Source organism: Neovison vison, chromosome 11 (assembly GCF_020171115.1).
Source record: "Neovison vison isolate M4711 chromosome 11, ASM_NN_V1, whole genome shotgun sequence".
In the NCBI taxonomy this organism is placed as follows: domain Eukaryota; kingdom Metazoa; phylum Chordata; class Mammalia; order Carnivora; family Mustelidae; genus Neogale; species Neogale vison.
Window position 1 is genome coordinate 101,098,219 of NC_058101.1, and position 23,892 is coordinate 101,122,110.

The window sequence follows — 23,892 nt, forward strand, 5'->3', positions numbered from 1 at the left end:
ATGCTATTTTGCTCTGACCCAGTTCTGCGACCTTGGCCTCGTCCCTTAAGCACTGTTACTGGGGCCGCTGGACTTGAGGGTCTCTGATGTCTTTCCTGCTTCAAATTTCTATCTTAGAAGACACCTTCTCAACTCCATGATGAAAAGAAGCTTATGTTACACTATTTCTCTTTGTTGGCAAAGAAGAAACAGATGCTCCTTAAAAATTGTTTTCTGTGCCCTTACTAGTGCTTTACTGGTAAGAAGTCTAGGGAGCGACAGTGGCAGGCCCCACAGAAACGCCTACTGCCGCTGCGGCACGGTATGAAAACAACAACAGGGGCGTGGCGGAGGTCACTCGGTTAAGCCATTGCCTTAGGCTCAGGTCATGATCCTGGAGTCCTGGCATCGAGTCCCGCACTGGGCTAATCTGCTCAATGAGGTGGAAAAGGGGGATGTTCTGCCTCTCCCTCTGACCCTCCCCCTACTTGTGCTCTGACAAATAGATAAATAAAATCTTTCTAAAAAAAATTATAACAGGCCAAAGAAGATGGGGCAAGGCTTTTGACTAAATCACCAACCTTTACTTCTGTAACCATTCAAGCATGTTACAATTTTAAATTATACACGTTTATTTCAGTTCAGATTTTCACAGATTAAAAGATTGCATTTTATTAGAATCAATTTACAGGCAGTCTGTTGCAATGATTTCTCATGGGGAAAAGAGAGAGAGAGACAGACAGACAGACCATCATCACTGAGATTCTGGATGTGAATGAAACCTCTTCCCACAAACCAAGCACTTGGAGACAGGCCCACCCACAGCCCGAGCTGGGTAAAGACATGACGTCTCAGGTCGTGCCCCAGATACAGGGTAAGGCTTGCAGCTGCGGGGAGCAACTGTTCTCGGCAAGGCCAGGTGCGGGCGCTGCTCACGGCGGCACCTCCCAGCCACCGCACTGGCAGCTCCTCACGCTCCTGCGCGGGAACACCCGACACAGCAGCACCCAGAGCAAGTGCCAGCCCCTCCACAAGTGAGGGAATCTGGGCACTTCTTGACAAAAATGGTAAGGTTTGCTCCAAGGCACTGAGGGTGTAAAGCTTTTCAGAAAATACACAGAAATGAACAGACTGAAAAAGGGAAGTCAGTTCTCAATGGTGGAATCTGCCATTACGACAAGTAGTGTAAATAATTACGTCAGCTAGATTATAATCAAAATGCACATCGAACAGACTGTGCTGTGTGAGGGAACGTCTGACCACAGAACATTCCCGTGGGCACTTGGGGGAGCTGCTGGCACGTGCCTCCGGGGCTTCCTCCCGGAGCCGGACAAACTGAGCCTCACTTGTACTTGTAATAACCTTCGCCAGTCTTCTTGCCCAGCTTGTTCTCCGCTACCAGCTTCTTCAAGGACGGGACAGGCTGATACAAGGGGTTCTTTGGATCTATTTCATACCACCCTATTGAGAGGAGGGAAAAGGGCTTAGGATGGAGCGCTGGGATTATTTTGACACCTCAGCATCCCTAGGGCAAGGCAGGGGCTGGAGCTTGGGAGAAGGGGCCCTGCTCTGCTGTGGCAGAGGCAGGCAGCCACTGGGAGGACACAGCCGGACAAACCGTGGCTGTCACAGCTGGCTTCACGTGGCCCCGCCACTCACGCAGTCTCCTCCTGGAAATGGTTGATACCCACAGTCCAGGGACAAACACAGAACCAGTGACTCTGCCCCCTGGACTCCTCAGTGGCACCACGAAACGACTTCTGGAGTACATGTTAAAAACTGGGATTTGCTGCCACTGGGATCTGGCAGGCTCATTAAATCCAAAAGTTCACGCTTCACTTAGAACCCTCCTTGTTCCCCACAAATACTTGGGTATTCTTCATGAGAGGTGGGAGCAGGAGCTACACTAAACTTTAGGAGCCCAGTTTTCATAATTATCTTTACCGTCTTCAGAGCCACTAAATAGATATATTATTGTCTTTAAAGGAGGTTAGAGCTCCACAGAAGTGGAGGTCACACAGATGAGCATTTATGATGGAAAGACACAGTGTACCAATGTCCGCTTCCAGTGCGATCCTGTCCCTCAGAACCATTAGTGGAAACCGGGGAAGGGGTACACGGGACCGGTCAGTGCCATATTTGAAACTTCCTTGGAATCTATAGTTGTTTCAAGATGAAAAGTTTTAAAAATAAGTTACCCTGTGAGGAGATGCTGGCAAGCACATTTTTCCTTTTCCTGCCATCTTTTAACTTGAATCTTTAAGTTGGTGGGAAAGAACTCTGGAAGGTCTGAAGTTACGGTTGTGAACAGGCACTGTAATTCACAGTCAAAAGAGACTACCTCAACTGCATTACAGAAAGATAAGAGAGAAGTCCAATTCCTACCATCCAAGATGAACTTCACAGTATCCAGCCCCACGTAATCGAGAAGCTCAAATGGGCCCATGGGGTAACCAGCTCCCAGCTTCATGGAAGTGTCGATGTCCTCCTTGGATGCATCACCTGAGGACAAGAGGGCAGCACTGAGCCATCACTGTATTTCCCACGGTTCTCCTTGTCACACTGATAACCCCAGAATTCAGTTTTGCAAATTTGCACATTCAAAAAACATCCAAAGTCAGGATTTCTGGCAATGGTAAGATTTCATCACAGAGGTACACGCCAAACACACCACAAGATATCCAAAACCATTCCGCCAAGCTGTTCTGCAAGGTCCATTCGAGAACACTGCTACAGTGCTGACGCAGGGAGAAGGCCCTGGTGGCCTGGAAACATTAGTTATTTTTAATGGACTGGGATTTCCCAACATCACTTAAAGCTTAGAGCATCATTTTTACTGATAAACAGGACCTTTTTAAAACAGGAAAGAACAAACCTTTGTATTTTTATATGTATTATTATGCATATTTTTCTTTTCCAGCTTTCTTGGTTTTACAAGTAATGAGTATTCCTCTGGAATTCCACTCCCATCAACCCTTTAGTCAAGATAAAGTTCAAAAAGAAGCCCAAATCTGATTTAGAATTGCCACTCAAGGGACGCCTGGGTGGCTCAGTTGGTTGGACGACTGCCTTCGGCTCAGGGCGTGATCCTGGAGTCCCGGGATCGAGTCCCACATCGGGCTCCCAGCTCCATGGGGAGTCTGCTTCGCTCTCTGACCTTCTCCTCGCTCATGCTCTCTCTCACTGTCTCTCTCTCTCAAATAAATAAATAAAATCTTTAAAAAAAAAAAAAAAAAAAAAAAGAATTGCCACTCAAGTTTGAGTTTCGTAGACTAGGATAAAAGCCAATGTGCTTTTTCCTTGGAATTTTACCCTTCACTCTTATGGTCCTCGGGCCACAAGAAGTCTCTCAGACAACCTGGTTCCTTTTCTCCAAAATGAGGAATGGTAATAGTCTATAACAAGCGAATTTTATGTAGAATTTTGTTCCGAAATATAAAGAAATGGTGAATTATACCAGAGCTAATTGAAAGGAGAAAAAAGTTCAAATACTCCAAGAGAATTTTATACCTGAACATGTTTCAGATTTTTAGACATGAAGAATAGGAGGAGCTACTTGTATGTATATATATATATATATGTATATACATATGTGTGTGTATTTAAAAGATTTATTTATTCACTTTAGAGAGAGCACGAGTGAAGCAGAACTCTGGAAGGTCTGAAGTTCTCTGAGAGAGAATCCCAAGCAGACTCTGTGCTGAGCACGGAGCCTGAAGTGGGGCTCAATCTCATGATCCTGAGATCCTGCCCTGAGCTGAAACCAGGAGTTGGACACTTAACCAATCACACCACCCAGGCACCCCCACACTCTATTTTTTAAAAAGTCTATGAAATACAGTTGAAGGTGATTAAAATACCAACTGATTATTTCCTATGGGTGACATTATTAGTGCTTCAGTGATTTGTCAACCAGGGGTGCTGAGAATCAGAATTTTGAGTTTTAGGCTATAAGAAAGCAAAAAGAGCAAAAATGATCAAATACATCAGCTTCAGGTAGCATCCTTCCTTCCTTCCTTCCACTTTTATTTATGTCTGCTCCATACCAGGCACCAGAGACTTAGGATGAGACAGAGAAAAACCAGACCACCACTCAAGTACTCATGGTATAATGGGACGACTCAGATGTGTAAATCAAAAACTTCACCAACCCCCTGTTGAAGATTCATGAAGACCAACACGCCTCTGCATGGGCAAAGGTGAGAGATGTACCTGCAGTGCCCACATTTCACCAAAACCCACTCACGGAGGCCCAGGTCCTAGAGGATGAAGAGAATCCCAAGGGACGGGCAGGCAGGAAGAGCATGCCAGGTAGAGGGAAAGGCATGCACCAAGGAGAAATGAGCAAGAACACAGCAGTTGATAAATGGATTCTGCTCAGAGGCCTTCACTGGACCCTGAGACTTCTGTGGTGTTAACAGTCAGAATGCTAAAAGACCACCCAGCATGCGCCTCTCCTTGCCCAGCACCTGCTGCTCCCTGAGCCTAGGGTCTTCCCTCCTCCAACATTTGACATTTGCTTCCCACATGCCTCTGCTCAAGTGTCCCTTCATCAGAGCACCCCACCCTCTCCCTGCATATAAACTAGCAACTCCAGGCTAGGACTCCCGCCATCCTCTTCCCTTTATCTCTCTCCAGGTTACTGGTCACAACCTAACACGGTATCTACTGCTTCATTCGCTGTGGATGGCTCCCTTCATTAGAATATCCGCTCCTGGGAACAGAAATCTTGTAGCACAACAGTCCCAACTTATCTAAAGCCATTTCATCAAATCTATATTCAAGGACAAACAATGAACCCTGGAGGCAATACTGTAATTCCAAATTCAGAGACTCATGTGAAGACTCTTTTATTTCAAAAAACAGTATGAAGATAAAGCATATCAAAGAAAAAAAATCTAAGGGCGCATGGGTGGTTCAGTGGGTTAAGCCTCTGCCTTCGGCTCAGGTCATGATCTCAGGGTCCTGGGATCGAGGCCCGCATAGGGCTCTCTGCTCAGAGGGGAGCCTGCCTTCTTCTCTCTTTCTCTATGCCTGCCTTCTGCATACTTGTGATCTCTCTCTCTCTCTGTTTCAAATAAATAAAAATAAAATCTTTTAAAAAAATTTAAAAAAAAAGAAGAATCTAAGCAGTGTTACAAAGTCAGCAACTCTAAAAATTCTCAGTAATACAGAGCAAAAGAGGCAAAAAGAGGAAGAAATAAAGCACACAGATTGCTGTTCCATGTGGGAGTTACATATGGAACTGTGCTTTAGACCAGTAATTCCTAAACTTGTAGAGAATCAAGCACTTCACTGAGAAGAGGACACTTGCCCCAAATAAAACGCAAACACAAAACTTCACATCAACTTCAGGAGGTTCATGGGGCTTCCCACCTCTCCCCAGTTAAGAGCCCCTAACTCAGTGAGCCCCCAGACCTCCTGCTCACAGGGGAGCTGGGAGTAGCCAGATGTGTTTCCTGTTCCCTAGGCTGGCTCACCAGCGCCACCTACCAATCACTCTCGGCATTAAAAACAAACCGGGCAGCACCCCCACTCCCTTCTCCATCAACAGCTCCCTAAGTGCCAGTCCAGGCACTCTGGGCCTCGATAAAGAGGAGACACTTCCCAGGCCCCAAAAGAAAAAAAGAGTATCCAGCAACAGAGGGATACGCCCTGCCACAGGGAGGAGAGTGGCAACCACCCTGAGGGAGAGTCAAGCTGTAAAGAGAGGGAAAAGAACACAGATCAGGACCAGCTTGGAACCCCAGGAACATAAGGCAGGACCTTATAATAACAGTGGGAGTAAGGTCCGTTGGCAGAGGGGGAGGCGCAGGGGCAGCAAGGGCAGAGGGGAAGCTGAGAGCAGCTTCTCCGGGAAGGGAACTGTATCCGGTGGGCTACAACAGAAACACCGAACAGGTCTTGAGGAGAGGAATGACAGGGTGCAGCGTGTCACACCGTGATGGGGGCTCCTGCAGGAAGGGGCCTCCAACAGGTGTGGCAGTCTGCTACAGGGCACCAGCCTGCTCAAAGATCTGGACAGAAAGCTGCCGGGATGCGGGGGACCAACTGCACCCACCGGGCCCCGCATTACAGCACGAACATGTGAGAGCCACGCAGAGTGAGGCCAGAAGCCAAAGGACTGAGAAGACAGGCCCGAGGAAGAAGCCACGAGGCCAAGAGCATCAGAGAGCAGTGGCGGGGGACAAGACGCAGTGTCCCCAGACGCCCCAGGGAGCTGGCCAGCAGTGCTGGTGCAGGGCCCTCAGTCACCCAGGGGGCCCGAGCGGCCGTGACAGAGGTGACTGCTCTAATGCCAACACAGCCCCCCAAGGGGCCTCCCCTACTCGGAGCGGCACTTCGCCAAGCTCTGCGCATAGCACACACAGCCCAGCTTGACAGGATCTGTGAGGAACCAACTGTGCACGTCCCCAGAATGCATGTTAACCCCCTGCCCCCAGGATGAGATGAGATCATGGGTGGAGCCCCATGAAGGGATGAGAGCCCTTCCAAGAGTCAGGAGAGCTCATTTCCCCTCTCTGCTCCCTGCCATGTGAAAATACGAGGCGGCAGCCGTGTGCGTCCCAGAAGAGGCCCTCGCCAGAATCCCAGCATCTGGCACCCCGGCTTCCAGCCTGTGGAGCCGTGAGAAATATAAATGTCTGTTGTTGATATACCACCCAGTCTGCAGGGCTGGTGTTACCAGGGCCCACACCGACCGAGACGGTGTCATGCGTAGAGGAGCTCCCCGGAGAAGCTGGGAAGAGGCTGGGCAAAGCCAAGTGTCAGAGTGTCTTCGCTGCACAGCTCTGCTGCCGGCCCCGAGCTTCCTCGCCGTGTGTGGGGAGGTGCGGCAGGCAGGGTCTCCTCGCCCTCCCGGACGATGTGACAAATGAAGAGGCAGGGCAGACAGGAGAGAAAGGGTCCAAACTAGTTCAGGTTTCAGAGCAGAACTGACGCGGTTCCACCAGCCGCTGAGAGTGGGGGCCCCTCTCACCGGGCCGGAACGGGTGGGCAGTGGAGACCGGGCAAAGGGGCCTGGTAAGAGGCCCGAGGTAGAATTCGTGGAGTCCAGACCACAATGTGCCTCCCGGGCCACACGCCCACCCCACACATGGCCCTAGCTGCTCCCGAAGCCAATGCTCCAGCTCCCAGGCTTCAAGCAGCCGCAGGGATAGAGGCAGAGGGGCGAGCAGTGCCGTGCTGTCCTGGGCAGCACCATGGGCAGTGTCTAAGAACACGTCCACTGGGGCTCAGACCCCCCCCCATCCAGCCTCACCTCACAGGGCGGGGTGGGGGGTGCTGATGAAGAAGGTCAAAGGGACCACTGCCAGTGGGAGGGGAGCAAAAGACAAGAAAACGCCTCTCCACTTACGATCAGATACAAGGTGCATCTGAAAATATATCAAAGTGACAGTATGTTTTAGTGAGGAAAAAAAAAACATTAAGAAGTAGATTACCCGCATGCTACATTCTAAAACATTACATTAAAAAACAAACCAACAAAAAAACCCCTGCCTTTCAAAGTAGGGTAAAATGCTTCACACACTCTTTGAGGTGTAATTAGGCATATTTGTTGATAGATAAACACAGAAGTGTTGGTTTGATCTTAGAGCAAAAGTGTGGCAAATGCTTCCATAAAACAAAGAAAAGTTTTAATATTTAAAGCAGATTTTGAGGAAGCAAATGTGCTTTCATCTCTCTGAAGAGCTGGTATAAATATTTTGTTTCAAAAATGACATTCTCAGGAGCAAGCATTTGTGAATGAAGTAATTGAAAACAATTACACTTGCTTTTTATCCAGTCCTATTAAGGCCTATTTGCCTTTGAAGCCGACATGATAGTTACCTTTCCAGAAATGTGGTAGGGAAGGGAGGCAGGAGAATGCACACCATTTTATAACCTTGGACCATGTCCCAAGTTCTATAATTTTATAACAGGGGAAATTTTTCTTTGTAAATCAACAAGTATTGAGAAAAACATTTGAGACCATTCTTAAGGTTAAAAAGAAATCATCAAATCACCATGGCATCATTTAGTAAGGATGCGGAAGGCTCTTAGAAATAGTCATTGTCCCCTATTAGCCTTGTCACTTACCTCCCATCATCTATCACAGAGTCACAAATTTCAGAACTTTAAGGATGTTAAAGGTGATTTTTTAGTCCAGTGATTTTTACGCTATTACTATGTAAAGCAGGAAACTTTTCATCAAAAGCAGAGATTCAGGCTATAAATCCGGGATGGTCATGCAGCTGCTCTGGCTGACTGTAATTGGGTGCTTGGGGGGAGAGGGGACATTCCAGAGCCACATCTCAGCAGCTCAGAGGCCTCACAGGGAACCCAGAGGGGCAGGGGACACAACAACAAAGGTCCTGGGGTCAAGAGGGAGGTTGATTCACAGAGCTAAAGGAACAGAAGCACCTCCCATACCCTGCATGGCCTCACCACTTCCATAGGGCTGCTTGAGAACCAGGGAGCAGCGCCGAGAGCTAAGACCCACTGCCCCCCAAGTCTGGATCAGGACAGCTACCTCGTTCGTACAGCCTGACCGCTTCCATGAGGTATGGCACCAGCAAACGGTTCACAATAAACCCCGGAGTGTCCTGTTTTAGGAGAGAAAAATCAGACAGGTGAATTTTCACTGAATTTGATCTTCTGCGAGTCAGCAGACTGCCCCTTCTCCCTCTGCATCATTTGACCTGCACTGACAAAGCTCAGCGTTCTCAAGGTTTCTTTTGAACTCCCAGCATGGCCCTACTTCTATGGTACATGACAATTTATCCAACGTTCGAATGCTTTAAAAACATGAAATAAGATCAAGCCTAGATGCCCTCACTGCAGGAATCCTGAAATAAAGGCAGATGAAGGCAGAGAGGTCATTGGAAAGACCGCAGCTCGGAGGGCAGGCCGTCTCAGCTTGAATGCTAATATTTTCTGACACTGAGACACTCTGAAATCAGGCTCATTACTATTTTATATATATTATATATATTATACTATTATATATTACTATATCAGGGTGAAATGAGAGTCAAAATTTCCACAAGTTGTGAAGACAACTCAGAAAACACACAAGATGCTATGCACACGGCCAACCCTTAAATGGGAGCCCCTTCACCGCTCTCCCTGCCTGGACCCCTTTCAGGGCTCTGGAAAGAGCACGCACAACCATCTGCACGCTGAACCATCTGCACGGGAGCGCCACTGCCTGGACTCCCTGCTGCCATCTTTGGGCTACTTGGGCTGTTCTCACACTCCAGGGCACCATGCCAGGCAGTGCAACTGGGGACAGGTGCCAGGGCAGAAGGTCCCTGCACCCCGGATGACCCCCTGAACCGCACACCCCTTTCGATTTCCTCATCATTACCATGCTAATCAGCTCTCCTGTGGGATGTGGTCTCTCTGGGGGAATCTGTGAGGCAGGCTGGGCTGGTAATTTTTTTTGGTGTTATTTCTATGAAGCTGATTACCACTAAATAAATGGTACGAATTTAAACAAAAGGCTGCAATGTTCCTGCAGACAGAACTCCTCACTATTGCCCTGGGCCCTGTGTTCCCTTTCTAGTACACACACTAGGCCCTCAATAAATGTACAAATGAAAGCCAGTCTGCCCCCCTCATTAGTCTAAACTAGCCTGACTGCATGCTGTGTAAACTAGGCAGTAAAGCCACTGGATTTGTCCCTCCTGTAACTCTGCACAAGCAGAAAGCATGTCCTACTCCTAGCTCCACAGGACCACAGGGATGAGCAAAACAGCTGCATCAGCTTAACCACAACTGTATTAAGGAAAAGATGCTGACTTTGTAACTAGGGCCAAAGTGCTTTTAAACCTCAGAAAGTTTACTGTAGAAGCTCAGGACAGGGCAGATGAAGACACTTCTACAAGGTTAGAAGTCAGAAAGTACCCTGGGGAAAATGTTTGCTCCAATCAGAATACATGGAGTTTTATTCAGTTAATATCCACAGAGCTCAATACCAAAAAAGTGCTAAAACTCACAAAATATTCAAACTCACTAGTAATCAAAGTTGTTCTCATTAGAATAAAATGGCATTTTGCCAATAAGATTACTGGCAAAAGGGTTTTTTCCCCCTCATGCTAATATTCAATGCTGCTGCTGATTCAGAGAGACATGTACTCTCACGATATTGATATGTAAACTGTATTGTTAAGAGACATAGTCCCTTAATAAAGCAATTTAATTTTATGTAACCAGATGCCTTATACTTTTATACTTATTTATTAAATATGCTATATTTACTTTACTATGTGCCAAGCACTGTTCTATGTACCTTATAAATATTAATCCATTTTCTCCTTATGATACACCTGTGAGATAAGCACTATTATTACCTTTACCAGGGGGAAGAGGACACTGAGGCCCAGAGAGGTTAAGTAACTTGCCCAAGATCACACAGCTAACAAGTGCCAGAGCCAGGATGTGATCCCAGTCATGCTGGCTCCAGAGTCCATGGTCCCATGCTTCCCACACCACGCTCTCAAGAAGTCTCACTATGAAGAAACACACAGTCCGGGTGCATCAGCATCATCTGCTATGTTGTGTGTTGGTCTGCTGTGACCCTACAGGCCAAATCCAGCCCCCAGCCTGCCTCTGTACTGTTCCACCACCGTGGCACAGCCACGGGCCCTGTGTGTACTATCTAGGCCGCCCCCCGCCGCTCCGCCCACCCCCAACAACAGAGCCGAGTAGTTAGAGCAGAGACCACATACCGGAAAACACTATCTGGCCCCCTGCAGGGAAGTGTGCTGACTCTTGTTCTTCAGGGTTGCCTTACACTGTCTGGACACTTCATCGAGAGCCCGAGTAACTGACCCAGAAAGCTGGAAGGTATCACCCAGAAAGAGTTCTGAACATGATGTAACAAGGCAGTTTTATGAGATCAGGGAGTTCTGATTCCTGCATTTGCGGGGGCCACTCCAGTGGAAGAAGGGATCCTCACTCTCTGTAAATGAATGACTATGCTGCTAAGGACAATCACTGCCTGCCCCACATTTCCACTTTCTTATCTAGTTTTTCATTCGCTACACACAGATGCTCTTTCTCACACTGTTACTACTTTCTGCCATGAACAAAGCATAACCCAGTGAGAGTGTGCAACTTCTGGTTATTTATTGGACTTTAAAAAAAAAAAAAATCCAGTCAATGTAAAACCACTAAACAGGGGTGCCTGGGTGGCTCAATCATTAAGCATCTGCCTTTGGCTCAGGTCATGATGCCAGGGTCCTAGGATCGAGCCCCACATCAGGCTCCCTGCTCAGCAGGAGCCTGCTTCCTCCTCTCCCACTGCCCCTGCTTGTGTTCCCTCTCTTGCTGTGTCTCTCTCTGTCAAATAAATAAAATCTTTAAAAAAACTAAAAAGGAAAACCACTAAACAAATCAAAAGTGAGTGCTAAAAAATGAGACTCCCTAATAAGGCTACTCTCCTGGACGGGGGGACAGGCACGTAAGCCTGCTCTCTTAAGCCCACGGGCGGGGGCCATGCCGACGGAGGACTCATTCAGAGGATTCAGAAACAGATCTTTCCACAGAAAAGAAGTGACAGAAAAGAGTATGGTCAAAAAAAGAGATGCACGTTTATAAGACTTTTTAACAGGATGGCACAAGTGCCCATTTCGAAAAACTGCCAAGTCATGCAGAAGTATATCCTGAGCCTTGGGAGGACTAAAGAGGAGCTAGAGGCAACGGAGACGGAAGGAGAATGACTGCAGGTGACAGCAGCTGGGGTCATTTCACTTACACCAACGGAGTGCTGGAGTGCGGCAAGAAGGGAAGAAAGGTGGGAGGCATGCTTCCCACAGAGCCCTGCTTCTTAATGAAAAACAAGACACAAAACCATAATGCCACACTCCCTGAGAAACAGCTTCATTAATCCCACTTGGGGAAGTGGGCTCTTCCCCTCTCTCGTTATTTCCCTAGCAACCTGCTGCGCTCCTTCCCAAAGTAAGGCGCTGGTTTTCAGTTCGGGGACACACATGTCTACCACGCTGTCGCTGACACACAGGCTCCATGGCTCCCCCAGACCCAGCAGAGGTTAAAGCCAACGGGACCTCATAAATCATTTACGGAAACATAGCATCCCATCCACAGACAAAAGCCAAGACCCACGAGGAAGTTTTCTCCTCAACTGAAGCCCTGGCTCTCCTCAGATCTCAAAGGATCTATCAGAGAGCCTCAGGCAAGGCTTTGGGTCCAGCTCCCCTGCCAGCAAACTAGAGAAGAGGCCCAGCTTGCTCTTCCCAGCCCCCAGACAGCCCTCTCATGGGAGTGTCCCCAGCCCTCATCCTTCTACAGATGAATTCTACCCCAAATGAGTCAGTTCTGAGGAAAACCACCCCCTTCCCAAAGTACCTATACTCTACCTTACAAGAAACAGGATGCTTTCCCAAGGCTTTGGTGAAGTCTATCAGAGATTCATAAGTCTTCTGGCTGGTCATTGGTGTTTTAATGACCTGGAAATGCAAAGCAGAGGATTATGACCAGGGAGTCAGCAAACAATTGCCACAGAACAATTCAAGAAAATATTGATGTAAAGTGTCTATACAGAAGGGGGTAAAAATAGTTTTAGTTCCATAATACAAGAATCTAAACCCAGAAACAAAGCATTTACCAAAATGTCCACATTAAGACAGTGAAGAACTAGGGGTGCCTGGTTGCTCAGTCCATTAAGTGTCTGCCTTCGGTTCAGGTCATGATCTCAGGGTCTGGGAATTGAGCCCCACATCAGGCTCCTTGCTCAGCAGGGAATCTACTTCTCCCTCTATCCCCCAACTGCTTGTGTGCACTCTCTCAAATAAATAAAATCTTTTAAAAAAGGATAATGAAGTACTACAGAATGTACAAAATCAAGGCTTAGAATATAAATGTGTATGTGTGTAGGAGAGTTTTACAGACTTTCTCCCTGAGACAGACCTGGGTTCAAATGTCCATCACACCACTTACTGGCTCTGTGACCCGGGGCACATTTCTTGAAATTGAGATGACACTAAGTTCACTCTCCCCACCTCAAGCAGCTGAGGTGAGGTGACAATGGATGAGATCAGGAAGGGAAGCATTAAAGGTAGGAGGTAGAAAGTGCTCAGGAAATGCTGACTTTGATATTGTTTTACTCGGTACTGTTACTATACTTCAGGGAGGTAATGGGAGGTCTATGGAGTATGACAAGTGCCCTTATAGTACTCTGCCTGGAGTGCTATCTTCTGGTCCAGATGGGGAGACTGTGCCCCCAGAAAACAGAATGATTTGCCCAAGTTACAGCTCTCTGGACACTGAGATGAGTATTCACCGCCACCTCTGCCCCCAATACTCCACTCTCTCTTGCACAGATGCCCCAAGAACAGGCTTATCCTAGAGGAAGGTTTTCACTTCCAGGACACAGGTACCCCAGGCTGGGCCTACCACCTGCCGTGCACCTGGGGAAGGCTTCTGGCAGCCCGCTGGACCCCAGAGCTGCAAGCAAGCAAAGGCCCAGCCGCCCTGCTCACAGAGGCCGCTGCCACTCTGGGAGGTCTCACCAACCACCTCACCTGCAGCCAGCCCCAGGACAGTTAGCACACCTGTCAGCAACTAGATTTTGGCAAATGGAAAGAGACCCGGGTGAATTTAAACTTAAAATTTAAAATAAATAAATAAATAAATACACACACACACACACACACACACACACACACACACACACGTGTGTATATATATATATATATATGATTTAAATGCCAGTAAAGGAACTTCAATGGGAGTCAAAGCAAACAGGCTTGGCTTCTACTTTAGACCCTTTATATGAGGTGAGACGACTCCGTCAACCCCCGTGCTTCACCTCTACTATGAAACAGGGATAATGGTATCTGCCACGTCCTGCGTCCTGCGAGACGGCTGTGTGGCTTCGTGAGCTAGTGTGTGAGCAGGATGAAAGGTGCTATATACATGCAGAGAATTACCACCACCCGTCTTTTAATGTGATCATAGTTTGGGGTGTGGCTGTATGTTATGACATTAAGTGAATGAGAAGCACAGACAAAAGCACCAGGACGATGGGGATGAGGAATGGGAGGAGACGGACCAGAAGCTGCTCTCAAACACCTTCAACCCAACAGCAATCCGAGAGTGATGCAAAGGAGGCGTAAAAAGGTCTCCAGCAGAATCCTGCAGATTGAACGAAGACGAAGGCTGCTAATTATAGAGTTTCAAATGTAATTTACTGATTTAAAGGAGTCAATAGTAAAGATTTTTTAGTAAGAGGAGGCATATTTATTCGTCCATTCAACGAGCAGCAATGTGCTACAGATATTCCGTTTATAGCTCCAACACAAAGTCTGGAAAAAAACACCTACACACATACGTGTGAGTCCTGTCCCAAGCAGAGCAGAAAGGCTCAACTTAGGACATGATTCACTGTCACGCTCACCACCAGCGACACATATGTGAACACCCAAGAATAAAAATTGAATAAAGAGTACTTTCAGGGGCGCCTGGGTGGCTCAGTGGGTTAAGCCGCTGCCTTCGGCTCAGGTCATGATCTCAGGGTCCTGGGATCGAGTCCCGCATCGGGCTCTCTGCTCAGCAGGGAGCCTGCTTCCTCCTCTCTCTCTCTGCCTGCCTCTCTGCCTACTTGTAATCTCTCTCTGTCAAATAAATAAATAAAATATTTAAAAAAAAAAAAAAGAGTACTTTCAGAAAACATTTTCTAGAAAATGGTAACATATGCTAAGCATTGGCCTTGAACAACCAACACCCTACCTTCCCAAAGACACAGGCCTACACTATCACATAACTGCAGAAGAAAACAGCATTAGAGTCTAAAGGAAATGTATACAACGTGTCTTTATCTCCAAACACACGTACCTGCCACAGTGACTAGGAAAGTGATTAGTCCCTAAGCACCGAAAGGTTGAAAATTCCATCCCACTTCTTTGGTCTTCTCTGCTTCTTTTATTGCCCACCCCCCAATTCTTCAACTTCTTCAAAAACTTCCTTCGTAAGGGAGAGTACACTGGAAGCAGCTGAGGAGCAATGCTAGCAGAACAGATAAATTCCTACCACAGACAGCTCAGAGCTGTCTTTGAGAGAAAACTTACGACATACAGTAGTCATTAAAAGTGAATTGGAATTAGAGGTGAATGCTTAGGCAGGGGGATGCAGGGCTAAGGGCATGCGAGATGAAGGATGGAAAGGGCTGGCAGGAGAAGGCACCAGGGGAGAAAGCAAACCCCAAGACTCTCCCAGGGAGCCCCGGCCCACCCCCGGAGGTCTGCCTGGCTTCACATCCCCCACACTTCGCACGGCAATAACTCTTCAACCCCAGAACAAATGATACTTTAACAGCGGCTGCTCCTCAGACCCTGTAATTAGCCCCCTGTAAAAGGCAAGTTGCCACATTTCAGGTGCAAATTGTCTATTGTGACTCGTCTCCCTGTACCCAAGTCTCCAAGCAAGCAAGCAAGAAAGCAGAAGTGACCCCAACAGGATCACCAGGGGCCCCACTCCCCTCCAAAGGTCTGTGCTCAGGAGGTTCAGGCTATGGAGAGCTGCTTGAACAGCTACGATCAAAACACCGGGAGATGGGCCTCATCTGGAGACAACAGTAAGACCCGATTACCTGGGCCAGAATTCACCCCAGCGACGGTGGACAAGGGGGTGCAGTGGCTCCTGTGTTAAAACAGGCTGATAAAAATTCCATTCACAGCCTGGAGCATACTGACCTCATTGAGACCGTATGAACACGTGTGGCTCTGGCCTCTGTGGCCTCCAAGAGCCAGTGGTCTGCAGTGCTGTCTTCCCAGTCAGACGCCGCTCCCTGTACTGCCCAGCCCATATGGCACAAAAAATTAATGACATCCCAAGAGTTAGGATCCCTCCCGGACCTCACTGGTCAGACCACTGGGCTGCGGAGGCTGTAGGAGGCCTCCCTACATATCAGGGGCTCTCTCTTCTTCTGGCTCCGTGCCCCAAGACATCTTCCACCCACCCAACGAAGTGCACCTGGAGCCACCACCCCCCGGATGGTAGAAGGGGCGTGAGTCTGGGAGCAGGACCGGCGGAGCCGGCGAGGCAAGCAGACGGACACAAGCCCACGCCCACCAACCTCCACCAGCTTCATCATGGGCACCGGGTTGAAGAAGTGGAGCCCGGCGAATCGGTCCTGTCTCATGGTGGCGTTGGCTATGTTTGTGATCTGCAGAGAGGAGGTGTTGCTGACAAAGATCGTGTGTCTGCGGAGAGAGAGACAGTGGAGTGTCGGGATGAGTCCCGTCATTGGCAGCAAACAGGACTGCCCTCGGTACAATGCACAAGGCCACTGCCCACTGCCCAGATCTGCTGTCCTCACCCCTGGAGGAAGTCGGGGAAGAGAGATCTTCACGCAAGAAGCTGAAATCAAGTGACCAGTTTCATTTCAAGGTTGAATCTTTAAATTAGGTAATTTAAACTTACCTGTTTCAGAGGTGTAATCTTTACCAATCTTCCATTTATTTTGGGCAGCAACATGTCTCTACTTGTATTTGCTAATTCTTATGGTATGTGGGGGAAAATTGAGGTTAATTAAGTAGCAGCCTCGGTCACAAAATGAAACCCCAAGAGAGTACAGATTAATGACAGAAAGGATATGCCACATACCCTCAAAGTCAACAAAAAACTCAAAAAGAACCAAGATCTTTCCCCCTCAAGTGAAAAGCTTTCATGTTCCACTGAATGGGAATTAGAATGAAAACAGAAGAAAAACCAACATGGTCCAAAAATAGTTTTAAGGTTACACAGGTAGATCTGAAGAAGGAAGGATACACGTTATCTACAAGAAATGTAGCTCAAATATATTCTGCTCATAAAATCTCCTTAAAAAGTAGGGGGGCCTGGGTGGCTCAGCTGGTTGAGCGTCCAACTCTTGATTTCAGCTCAGGTCATGATCTCAGGGTTGTAAGACTGAGCCCCACATGGGGGTTAAGATTCTCTCTCTCCCTCTGTCTCTGACCCCAGCCTCACTCACTCTCAAAGAAGGAAGGAAAGAGAGAAAGAAAGAAAGAAAAAGAAAGAAATCTAAAAAAGCAGTACCATCTGTGTGTGTCTGCTAATATAAATTTCTAAAAATTCATATTGACTTAATCCAAATTCAATTTTTAAAGACCACCATAAAGTGGGGTGTCAAAGGCATTAGGGGCAAATCTTGAAAACAAAGACAAGCAAGACTTCTAGGCTTTCCTATAGCGCCACCTTGTGGGTACACAAACATAAAACACCTAATGCTAACGAGAACCAGACGGCCTGGTGCAGGCAGGCACAGTGGCCCCTGACTGACCAGATCTGGGGCTCTAGCTTACCCGAAAGGCAATACTACAATCTGCCTGCAATCAGGGGTGAGTCAGGGAGGAGGGGTCGGGGGGAAGAAACACAAGTGTGGCTGGCACAGGTACCATGAGGCTGCACACTGTGACCACAGCAGCAGGCCACGGCACCCCAAGGACAGCAGCAGGCTGTGGCACCCCAAGGCAGTACGGGCAGGGGCTGCTACACTCATACTGGGGTGCCGTCTTATAGAACAACGGAAGGCAACTTCCCTGCAGAGAGGAAAGATGGAAGCACACTGGACAGCACGTTTCTTAAAGGGTGAAGTTACATCAGAGCCCAGTCCCCAGTGTCTCCAGTTCAAGGTGCTTTCAGTGAACCTTTTACCAGTAGGGGAAAGATGCCTCTTCCTCACAGACCTCTACCTCCCCCTCACCCAATCAGCTAGGCTGGCTCTGCTCCTAATAGCTCTCATACTGCCTTCCTTCCACACAAACACAATGTGCAGACACAGTCAATTTACAGGGGTGCCTTACCTTCCACAAAAAAGTACACCCTCACATTTTCCTTGGGACACTGGACTCTTGGATGGTCTTTGGCTATTCCCTTTCTGACACTCAGGGACCCAAAACACTACTTTCCTCTTACACGTACTAACAGAAAATCGACAGCACAAACACAATGATCAGTGGCAACACAAGAGGGCGCAGTGGGGACTCTGGTGGAGCAGAGGTGGGGGACAGGACAGCTGGGCTCGCTGTGGGCCACGGCCCCCCTCTTCATCTGCACTTCCGCAGCCAAGGAAGTCGTGTTCTTTCCTAGGGCATGTCAGGGGTGCTACTGGGAACCTCACCACTAGAACATGTTCTCCTCTCCCATTACAGGAATCATGGCAGAAATCAACAGTCAAGGATATCTCAATCAAGCTACCTAAAAAGGCAAACACAAAACTTAGTAGGGGGTTAATAAAGGTGATCTGAAAGGAAAACAAGAGGGCACATGGGTGGCTCAGTCAGTTAATCGGGTCCCTTCAGCTCAGGTCATGATCCCAGGCTCCTGGGATCAAGTCCCACATCAGGTTCTGCTCAGCGGGAACCCTGCTTCTCCCTCCCCCTCTCCCTCTCCCTCTGCCTGCAGCTCTGCCCTATGCTCTCTTGTCAAATAAGTAAATAAAATCTTGTTAAAAATAAAATAAAATAAAATAAATGAAATGAAATGAAAACAAGAATACAGAGATGGCCAGCTGATAGCCAGAAGCAAGGTCACATCTACAGTGTGCCTCCTCTGGACTGCCCTTTCATAAGGCTCATCTGTGTGACAGGAACCTAAGCGGAAGAACCTAGCACAGTGCCTGACACACAGGAGGTACTGGGGAAACTGAGCCAATTCGAATGAATACCCTAAAGAAGTTTGTGTAGCAGGACACTGCTACCCCTGTTCTGCAGATCACTAGGGAAATTCGTCTTCAGAGAGTCAGAACGGGGAAGGTCTTAGAAAGGATTTACTCCTAACCCCTCAGTCAAATTACAGATGATAAACGCTGATGGCCAGAAAGACTTCATGACTGTCCAAGGAAAGAGAGCAGAGGTGGGGACATGGCCCCAGGCCCCAGGCCCCCTGACTTTCCCCAACAGTCCTTCCATTACTCACACAGGCACGAGAGGGCGGTCAGACCTGTCATTGTCACCACGGAATGACCAGTATTTCAATAAAGGCCAAACTGCCTGGGGCCGGTGGGGTTCGTGACTTATGAGGAGCATGAGCCCACTCCGCAGCACGGCGACCTACAGGTGACCAGCAGGGCTCTCCTCTGCATCAGGGCAGGACTCCTCAGACACCAGGCCATACAGCTATGGGGGCTGCCGTTCCAGCAGGCGGGTATGCGAGTGTTCCTCTCCAGCCACTGCTCACTGGCTGAGGACTACTTCTGTCCTATAATCTTACTCTGACTTCAGCTCTATCCAGGAAGGGGGACGTGTGGCTCTACAAGCCCCAAGGAGAGCAGGAATAAGTCAGCCAGGTGCCACGACTGCCAAAAGCCAAAAGTCAAACACAAACAAAGGATCTGGATTCTGAGAAAGAGAGCTGCACCACCGCTCCTGAGCCCCAGGCACCCAGGTGCCTGACCTGCGCCAGGCTGACTCTCCTCTCCCACCCGGTGAGAGCTCAGTGCTCCTCTACTGCTCCCAAGTGTTGTGACTTAAGCCAGATAAAGCTCAAAACAGGAAAGCTCAGGGAACGTTGTGTAGACAGACAGGCACTCCCCTCAAGTGCACCACTCTGTATGTTCCACTCAAAAAAGGGGGACACACAAACGACCCTGAGGTTCCTCGGCAGACCTCTGAGGACATGCCCAAGCCTCTTCATCCTCTGGCCCGGGGTGGGGGGGGCATGGCCCAGACACTGCAAGAGACAGAGAACTGTCCCTGAAAGGATGCCCCACTTTACTGTGGGGAACCCCACCCGTGTCGGGGGACAAGGATCTGATGAAGGTAGCCCAAGCCAGGGGAAGCCGGCTGGGGGTGGGAGGATAGAGGACAAGGGAAAGAGTGTCAGGTCTTCTGGAAACAGCTTGGAGAAGTGGGCTTGGTGTCAAAAGACTCCCTCCTGGGAAAAGAGCCCAAGCCCAGGGGGGGGAGTCCCTAGACCCAACGAGAATGCCCACAGGTCACGTACTCAGAGGCAAACTTGTCCAGCCTCTTGAAGAGCTCGTTCTTCACCTTCAGATTCTCCACGATGGCCTCCACCACCAGGTCCGTGCTGTGGACTACGGATGCAGGGTCTGTGCTGGTTGATATGCTGCTCAGGGTCTTCTCCACAAATTCGTCACCCGCCTGACAGGGGGAGAAAGGAGAAGAGAGCGTTCACTGGACCCACTGGAAAACGCTATGTGCGATCTGCAGGTGAGCACAGGCGAACTTGCAACCTGACTACACCCAGGGATTCTAAGCAATAAAACTCCCTACACGTCTGCTCAGGGGTGGTGGCATCTCAGGTACTTGTAGACGCTGGGGCAAGGATCAGCCTGGGAACCTGCCAGCTGCCGGTCGAGATGCCTGTGGTGCACAGGCCGTAACCCTCGCACTGTTTGTCGGCTCTGCCCAGTCACCACGCAGCCCTCTCGCAGCACCTGTCCGGGCCGGCTTTCTCTCTGTGCCCACCGTGAACAGATTGCCACGTGCTGTTGCAGGAAACAGGTGCTGAAATATGACCTTCCGGAGAAGAGGAAAAGCTTAGCTTAGCACCCTTCATTAGTCTGAGACGTGGTACTGACTGTTCCTCACTAACAGGGGCAGAGAGGAGCTGAGGAAGGGCAAGAGAGGGTCAGCATGCCAGACTCAGTGGTCACTCTGCAAGCAATCAGTGCCCAGCACGGGCCAGCTACTGGGGTCACAACAACGCGCCAGACACAGCCTCTGCTCACGAAGAGATCGCAGTCTCACCGTGGTCTTATCTGTGACTTCACGTTTCCACAAACAGACCTTAGTGTGGGCCAAAGACGGCACCTCTATCAACTGCCATTTTATCTAAAGATGGACTCTGGGGGTGCCTGGGTGGCTCAGTGGGTTAAGCCGCTGCCTTCGGCTCAGGTCATGATCTCAGGGTCCTGGGATCGAGTCCCGCATCGGGCTCTCTGCTCGGCAGGGAGCCTGCTTCCTCCTCTCTCTCTCTGCCTGCCTCTCTGCCTACTTGTAATCTCTGTCAAATAAATAAATAAAATCTTTAAAAAAAAATAAATAAATAAAAATAAAGATGGACTCTGTTCCTGGGGCATCAAAATGGGCACCATCAGCAAAGGCATCTGAAACCATCACGCAACAAAACAACTCTCACAGCTGGTCCACAGAAATACACCGTGAGAGGGCAGGGGATTTTCAGTTTTCTACTGGCTGCATTATAAAGAGGAAACAGGTAAAGTTAACACTATTTAACCCAATCCATCTAAGGTACTACCATCTCAACATGTAATCAATATAAAAAGCACTGAGATGTTTTAGACTCTTTTCTCTTATTTAGCCTTTAAATTCTGGGCTCTGTCTCACACACACAATGTGCCCCACATCACACGCTCCCGGCCCCTTGTGGCCGCTGTGTGGGTTGGTGCGGGCCGGTGCGGGCCAGGCTTGGTGGGGTGGTCAGCAGACAAGGCGAAGGGCTGCGCCCCTCCTCCATGCACATGCTGGCTGGAGATGAGAGAGGCCAACAGACAAGGCTCCCAAGGACTCACTCTTCCGAAGCTGTGCATCTTGAGTACAAGCACCTTGTTTTTGTTTTTTTAACCCTCTGAGTGGGGCCCAGAACCTGTGCCCAAAGAGGACAAGCAGCAGAAGTTTGCAGAGTAAACACATGAAAAATGCAGATTACCTGGGTTCAGACTCACTCTGTCCTTGACTCCAACCCCTAGCCGAGGGCTCTTAAAATCTCACTTGCCTGGACCCTCACACACGCCCAACTCCGGTCCCCCAGTCATGGAGAATATAGGGGACAGGTGACAGAGATGTTAATCTGCCTGTGGTAGTTACTGTTTGGATTTCTTCAGGGGAAGGGTAAAAATTAACTCCACTCCCACCCCTCTGGTTTCTCAAAGGTGACTACATATTAAGAAAATGCATGGCGAGATACCACTTCACACCTCCTATGACGGCTGTAATGAAAAAATGGAAGACTAAAAGTGCTGGCGAGGACGTGGAGAAACTGGAACCTTCAAATACTGCTTGCAGGAATGGAAGATGGTTCAGCCACTATGGAAAATAGTCTGGTGGTGCCTCAAAAAGCCAAACACAGGACTGTCTTATGACCCAGCAATTCTACATCCAGTACAAATGTGAAAGAACTGAAGAAGGACCTGGACAGACAGTACAGTAACATTCACTGCAGTATTATTCACACTGACCAAAAGGTGAGAACAATGCAAGTGTCACTGACAGATGAATGGCTAAACAAAATGTGGTCTACACACAGTGGAATACTATTCAATCAGGAAAAAGAATGAAGTTCTGACACACGTTGCAACCCATGTGAACCTTGAAGACAGTATACCACACAAAATTAATCAGTCGTAAAAGGGCAAATATCTGGATTCCAGTTACATGAGGTCCCTAGGAGAGGCAAATTCAGAGACAGAAAGCAGATTCGAGGTTACCAGGGGTTGGGAGGAGGAGGGAATGAGGACTTACTGCTTAACGGGTATAGAGTTTCTCTTGGGAAAGGTGAAAAAGTTTTTTAAGGAGTGGTGATACTTGCACTATAGCGTAAATATAATTAAAGTCACCCAACTGTACTCTTAAAAAGTTAAAATAGCAAATTTTGTTACATATTATTTTACAACACAAAATTTCAAAAGGGAATAGCCTGTGATATCCTGTGATACCTGAGGTGACAAACACAACAAAAGCCCCCCTTGCCCTCTTCTCTGCACATATATGAAGTGAAATTCCATCCAAGCCCCAGGAGAGCAATCTCAAGCAACTTTAAGAAGGTAGCAAAGGTAAGGAAAAATTCACTTGGGTGGGTACCTGGGTGGCTCAGTGGATTACGCCTCTGCCTTCAGCTCAGGTCATGATCCAAGGGTCCTGGGATTGAGCCCCTTATCGGAAATCTCTGCTCAGCAGGGAGCCTGCTTCTCCCTCTTTCTGCCTGCTGCTCTGCCTACTTGTGATCTCTCTATCAAATAAGTAAATAAAACATTTTTTTTTTAATTTCACTTGGGTGATTTCTGCAGTACTTTCAACTAAACGTAAGGTCCAATGAGAAAGGGTCAGTAAACCAGAGTTCCCGACCTTCTGAGTTCCTCAAGCTCTCGTACCCCCTCTGCTGCTGGGAAGTGGGAACAACACTCCTTATATTTCCCTCTCCAGTAACTACATTATAAATGTGTGGAAGACATCACCCCAGCAGTCCAGAATTTTCTATCTAAATGCAATGTTTATTATATCATTCTCTTTTTAACTTGCTAGTACCAAAATTCTCTTCCTGTTTTGCTCTCTTCCATCCATATGACAAAACAGGTGTTCTTCCATCCCAAATTCCCAGTAGAAAGAATGAGTTCACTACCTGCAGAAATCTCCCTTACCTCCAAACCTCCCCAGCAATACAGTTGTTTACTTCTGTTTTGCAGTCAGTCCTCACAGAATGTTCAGTGATCATATGTCACTTATATTGGTCTAAAGTTATGGAAAAATGAGCTTTACCTGACAAATCGAAAAAGCAAGCAAAGGCCACCAAACATGTTACGTTCAGAAAACAGGTCTTGAGGTCACATAAACAAATTACCTTGGGGTTTTCTGCAAACTTCTTCTTGGCCACTTTTCTAAGGCTTTCCTCGATCCCCTTCTTAGATTTCGCCAGTATGTCTTCTGTCTGGTCCACCAACACTACTGTGTGGCCAGTTGCTGCAGCAACCTAGGGCAAAAAGGAAAGAAAGGAAACACAAAAGTTAGAAAAAACAGTAAGAGTTTCACATTCCAGATGAACTCTGCCACCATTCTTTTCCAAATACTGAGGAAACATCATAAGACAACCTCAACTAAACACACACTTCTCACCAGGCACCACTCTGAAGGCTTTACACGGTCGACGAATTCTCAGAAACACCTCATAAGGTTACTAAAGACAGACAGGCAGCGGAGCTGGGATGTGACT

General features: G+C 48.2%; 1 protein-coding gene across 1 annotated transcript in view; it reads right to left on the minus strand.

Annotated features, from left to right (window-relative positions):
* Positions 1-587: 587 nt before the first annotated feature.
* Positions 588-23,892, minus strand: part of HADH (hydroxyacyl-CoA dehydrogenase) — a 48,566-nt gene continuing 25,261 nt past the window's right edge. Inside the window, exons 2-8 of the mRNA XM_044224307.1 lie at positions 23,524-23,652; positions 19,927-20,084; positions 16,058-16,184; positions 12,342-12,431; positions 8,492-8,564; positions 2,365-2,481; positions 588-1,440 (exon numbers count right to left, since the gene is read on the minus strand). Of these exons, the coding sequence (XP_044080242.1) occupies positions 1,322-1,440; positions 2,365-2,481; positions 8,492-8,564; positions 12,342-12,431; positions 16,058-16,184; positions 19,927-20,084; positions 23,524-23,652 (813 nt within the window). The 3' untranslated portion in view covers positions 588-1,321. The remainder of the gene's footprint in view (positions 1,441-2,364; positions 2,482-8,491; positions 8,565-12,341; positions 12,432-16,057; positions 16,185-19,926; positions 20,085-23,523; positions 23,653-23,892) is intronic.